Source organism: Cydia strobilella, chromosome 7, assembly GCF_947568885.1.
Source record: "Cydia strobilella chromosome 7, ilCydStro3.1, whole genome shotgun sequence".
In the NCBI taxonomy this organism is placed as follows: Eukaryota; Metazoa; Arthropoda; class Insecta; order Lepidoptera; family Tortricidae; genus Cydia; species Cydia strobilella.
The window spans coordinates 17,564,251-17,570,250 of NC_086047.1; the positions used below are offsets into that span (position 1 = coordinate 17,564,251).

The 6,000-nt window shown below is 39.9% G+C and overlaps 1 protein-coding gene across 1 annotated transcript in view; it reads right to left on the bottom strand.

The window, feature by feature from the left end:
- Positions 1 to 5,519, bottom strand: part of LOC134742677 (very long chain fatty acid elongase 7-like) — a 35,140-nt gene extending 29,621 nt beyond the window's left edge. Inside the window, exon 1 of the mRNA XM_063675868.1 lies at positions 5,367 to 5,519. Coding sequence (XP_063531938.1) covers positions 5,367 to 5,373 — 7 coding nt within the window. The 5' untranslated portion in view covers positions 5,374 to 5,519. The remainder of the gene's footprint in view (positions 1 to 5,366) is intronic.
- Between the last annotated feature and the right edge of the window lie 481 nt (positions 5,520 to 6,000).

A 6,000-nucleotide genomic window follows, 5' to 3' on the forward strand; every position in this document is an offset into this window, starting at 1 on the left:
GAAAGTTCTGCAGGCGCCTTAAAGAATGGAGCGATCCAAACAGCTTTTTGCTCAATTCAGTGACATGAGGCGCCCAGGAAAGTGTCTGATCCATGGTGACCCCTAGATTTCTGACAGTGGGTGAGAAAGGAATTGGTATACCATCAAAGAAAATTCTAGGTTTTCTCTTTTCTCGCTGACTGTACTTTTATTACCACAGGCAACTAATACTTATTGAGACAATTCTAAAAACCCCAAACACAATTAGGTTGCGTTGTTTCATCACAGAGTTAATATGGCCACCTCCTGTCTCCATCATCAGATCAGCTCGATGGTACCATAATATTGCATTGTCTCGACTTACATATGTATGCAAATTTTCAACTCAATCGGAAATCGGGAAGTGGTTGGGTCAAATTTTGCTTCCAAGATTTGACCCACACTAACTAACAAACCAACTAACTTACACACTGACAGGGCAAATTAAACCAGAACATAATTACAGGACGTCTAAAATGGCCTGAATGGCTTTGAGAAAAGGATGGTACGGCCGTGCCTCTTTATTTTGCACGACTTGGCGGGGGCACTGCCGTGCCCCCAGATACTAGCTTGTACAATCATGTTTGGTATGTACGATTCGGGGTTCGAACGCATTTCTGAACTGGAAGACCCATAATAGACTATTAAATTAATATGTGTTTTTTCTTTGAAGATATGTAATAGGATTTCAATGAGAATATTAGCTTTTGAAATTATTAAAAAACACAACTTAGGGCCAGTTGCACAAACCACAGTTAACAGACTGATCAACGTCACGCCGCAGATATCAACAAACTTCCCATACAATAAAATTTAGCGAACGCTTTAACGGTGACAGACGGTTTGGTGCAACAGACCCTACGGGCTACGAGTACTATTTTACATTTTTATGTTTTATTTATTTATTTTCTATATTTTTTTTTATGATATAGGAGGCAAACAAGCAGAGGGCTCATCTGATGGTAAGCGATTACCGCCGGCCATGGACACCCGCAACACCAGAGGCGTTTAAGTGCGTTGCCGGCCTTTAAGACGGGAGTACGCTCTCTTCTTGAAGGTCTGAAGGTCGTAAATCCTAATTGAAAGCGTTCTATTTACTAGTAAAACATTTAAAGTTTGATGTTTATAAATAAATGAGGCGCTGCAGGTGGCCTAGCGGTAAGAGCGTGCGACTTTCAATCCTGAGGTCGCGGGTTCAAACCCCGGCTCGTCCCAATGAATTTTCGGGAACTTATGTTCGAAATATCATTTGATATTTACCAGTTGCTTTTCGGTGAAGGAAAACATCGTGAGGAAACCTAATCTCAATAAGGCCTAGTTTCCCCTATGGGTTAGAAGGTCAGATAGCAGTCGCTTTCGTAAAAACTAGTGCCTACGTCAATGTTTGGGATTAGTTGTTAAGCGGACCCTAGACTCCCATGAGCCGTGGCAAAATGCCGGGATAACGCGAGGAAGATGTTTATAAATGGGGCATTTTCTATGAAAAGGGACCTTATTGTCTATGGCGCTTACGCCGCACAGCGTCGCGCGATTGGCGATAATGGCGTAAGCGACATCGACAATAAGGTCCCTTTTTATAGAAAATACCACAAATAAATAGCTCCAGATTATTTTAGGACCCTAACGTAACCTTTTGACGTAAATGGCGCCTACGCATAATTTGCGTTACAAATAATAAACATTATGATCAAGGTAGCAAATAAAATAAAAACCGGCCAAGTGCGAGTCGGACTCGCGCACCGAGGGTTCCGTACGTTTTAGTATTTGTTGTTATAGCGGCAACAGAAATACATCATCTGCGAAAATTTCAACTGTCTAGCTATCACGGTTCATGAGATACAGCCTGGTGACAGACAGACGGACAGACGGACAGATGAACAGACGGACAGCGGAGTCTTAGTAATAGGGTCCCGTTTTTACCCTTTGGGTACGGAACCCTAAAAACAGTGGAAGGAAACTGGATATTTTTAGAATACCTGTTCTAGAGGACGTAACACTTATGGCACACAATTCAAGGACGTTAAGGGTCTGTACATATGTAGTGCATATTTCCATCGTTTTTTCACGGAAACGTACGAACGCGTCTTGCTATTTCAGTCAGTCTCGGTACAAAATGTACTGAGGTTGACTGAAGTAGCATGACAAATATGAACGTTTCCGAGAAAATACGATGGAAAGCAATTACCCTAGTAGCATTTTGTAGGACCTCTGTAAGTAAACAGTGGCCCAATATGAAATAATAAAGGAATATGAAATTGCGTCGATTTCGCTCAATTTTTTATTTTTGTTTATTTATTTTTGTACTAAACTTGTATAAAACGCCTGGAAGAGCTACTGGTCCATGAAGGAGCTAATGAAGGGGGACCTTCCAATGTCACTAAAGCGTAAACTCGTTGACATGTGTATTCTGCCTGTCCTAACCTACGGTGCCCAAACATGGTCGCTCACCGAGTCAGAAGTCCAAATTGAAGGTTTGCCAGAGAGCAATGGAGCGCAGCATTCTAGGTGTCACAAGGATGGATCGCATCCGAAACACTACACTGCGCTCCAGAACAGGCATAACTGACGTAGGGGAGAAGACCGCTAGGCTGAAGTGGGACTGGGCAGGTCACGTCTGCCGCATGCTCCGGATAGGTGGGCTAGTATAGCCACCAAGTGGATGCCGCAAAAGAAGCGCGGACGTGGTAGGCCCAGGCGGAGATGGCGGGACGACTTAGACACCTTCACTAATAACTGGCCGGAAACAGTGACAACGGGAGTCATGGAAATCTAAGGGAGAGGCCTTTGTCCAGCAGTGGGATACTACAGGTTATTAAAAAATATATATATATATATTTTGTGAAATCTTCAGTGACCTCTTTACCCGATAGCACTTTTTCATTTTATGAGCCACTAGTATTTTATGTTGTTTGTTTATGTTTACGAATAAAGTTAATTCAATAACATAGGTCTAAAACGGAGCTTAAGATTTGTAACAATCTGCGCAAAAGCTTAAAAATATGATAGGTTGCTAACAGCCATGGCTCATGGACCTAATATATTACCGAAATGACACCTTATGTAACGCATGATGACGAAATAAATGAATATTTGAATCAGCGTCTCCTTCAGTGTGCACGGATTCCCTTATAGGTATTTGCTCCTGTTTACTTCTACCTGTTTACAGTCTAGGAGAATATGTTTAGTTGTTTCTCCTTCTTCCATACACGCTCTGCACATGGGGCTACCCATATTGTTTTAGTGTTTTTTTTTTCATTTTACTTTAAAACATTACATTTAAATTTACTAACAAAAAAAAAACATACCTTAAATAAAAATGAATTCTACACTTAGCCTAAAATAACCCCCCCTGCATCGTACCCGGCTCAAAGGTCCCCATAATGCCTGCAGCATTCCCCCGCTGAACTGCTATGGAGACCTGTTGGACCAAGTACGCCAGAACGCCATAATTAGTGATTAGTGATAATTATGTGTTTGATAAATATCAGTCATAAGAACCGTTTTTTGAAGTCAAAAATGTACCGAGAGCTTTTATATTAAATTCCGTCGCTGGGTACAGGTAGGTAGGGAGCATAGGTAGGTTTAGTTATGTAACTAACTAGGTAGATAAAATGCTTTATCTTGTGGCATACCTGGGTATGTAAACTCATCTCATTGGCTGTCACCGTTTATGTTTTCCATTAATTAAAGCAACAATTAAGTATTCAATTATTAATACTTATATCGGTTGACGTATATGTTCTAGAACCTACAGCAGACATGGTACAGGTTTTTAAAGGATCGGCAACGCGCATGTAATATCTCTGGTGATGCAGGCGTCCATAGGCTACGGTGACTGCTTACCATTAGGCGGGCCGTATGCTTGTTTGCCACCGTCGTGGTATTAAAAAAAACATGGTGCGCCACGCGAAACTTGCGACTGAAGAAATGGCCATCACGCGGGTTTTTGACTGAAAATATCTGTTTTTTTTTTAATTTAAACATATTTATTTACATACTGAATAGATATTTACAGAATTACTAAAATACAAATACTACACTAAATTAATAACTAGCTTAAACCTAAAATAGACCCTTGAGGCATTGTTACCAAGGATGCTGGCGGCATTTCTATTTTCACGGTTCATGACATACAGCCTGGTGGCAGACAGACAGACAGACAGACGATGTCTTAGTAATAGGATCCCGTTCTTACCCTTTGGGTACGGAACCCTAAAACACCGTGTATGACTTTATTTTCTAAGACAGTGATATTTTTGCCGTTTTTCGCGTAATGGTACGGAACCCTTCTTGCGCGAGTCCTATTCGCACTTGGGCGTTTTTTTTTAAGTCTGTTAATTTCAAGGGTGCATTTCTGAGCTTAGATTAAGTAACTTTCTCAAATAAACCGGTATTCCAATTAATTCCTTTTTGGAGACAATCAATGATTTATTTTTATCTGATAAGGCCCCTGGCCTTATAGGTTAGTGTTTAGTATGAGTTTATACATTTGCTACCAAACGGAAGTACTGTCTTGGACGATCGATATTCGAAATGTCATTGATATGTCATGGTCTTCAATTGTTTGGTGGATTTAAAGGTCAAAATCTTAAAATAAGTCGCCTTAATAGAAGAGCGGGAGGGGTGGGGGGGAGGGAAGGGGAACCTGTGTCCGTCTGTCTGTCCGATTGTCCGTCTGTCTGTCATCAGGCTGTATCTCATTAACCGCGATAGCTAGACAATTGAAATTTTCACAGATGATGTATTTCTGTTGCCGCTATAACAACAAATACTAAAAAGTACGGAACCCTCGGTGGGCGAGTCCGACTCGCACTTGTCCGGTTTTATATATACCAAATATAAGCGAGAAACAAGTAATTGTATTAAAATTATTATTGAAGGCGGAGGTGTGTCAGCTTTTACCATCAATTAGAGGGTTTGTGTTTTTTCCTTCGTTTATTTTAAGTGAAATTACTCACGTGTATTATATATATATTTTATAAAAAAATAATTGATATCTTGCTTTGGTGAGTGGGTACAATACGAATGGAATTCGTATTTTGGTTGACCAAAAAAAAACTTTTCAAAAATGCATTTTATCAATATTTTTGAACTCTAGCCGCATCAATTTCTATCTATTATTTTTGGTATAATCTATCTTGATAATGTTTCTACAGTTATATTTTATTGAAAATGAGCAAAGAAGTTTTTCTTTTTACTAAACACGCAACTACCCTACCAAGATTTACTTACAACTACCCGCGTGTTTTTTTCAGAAACCTTTCTTTTATTATAAACACCTACTAGGAAGATTACCTTGTACCCTTGTACAGGGTTCCAGTGTAGGTATGAAACAAAAAAAAACTTACCATTCATTTTTGAAAATATGTCACAAGTCACAACACACCAAAAAAATTCATTCACACACAACACAGTCACTGGCCGAAAAATCCAAAATTCAAAACAAATAAAAAAATTAAAAAAATCAGCCAGAAGCGAGCGATCAACGCACGGGATCCAATCAAAATGCTGCGACCTCGCTGACTGCCTGTTTTAATAAACTCACGCGCAGGGTTTATTATCGCTTACATAGCACGAGCGAAAGCTAAGGCGACCAGTGTGTGCATTCTGTGAGTTCAGTGACTATGCTTAGCTATTATGATCTAAAGATCATATTATAATGGTTTGCCCAAGAAATTTATTTGCTCGCCGCTTGCGCACCGATGGAAATAATAACCAAGCGCCATTCATAATTTAGCGAAGTACGATCAAAGGAGTCCTATGTTTTTTTTTAAAATACCACATCAAATAAGCATACGGCCCGCCATGTTAAGCAGTCACCGTGTTGAATAGAACAAACTGTCGGAGAATTTTAACCTCTAACCAGGTAGTGTATCAATTACCACTTAACAATAGTAGATTGTGTCACAAGGGAGCAAAATGACATATTTACGGCGAGGGCGTACAATTGAATCCTAAACGAAGCGAAGGATTCTATAATAG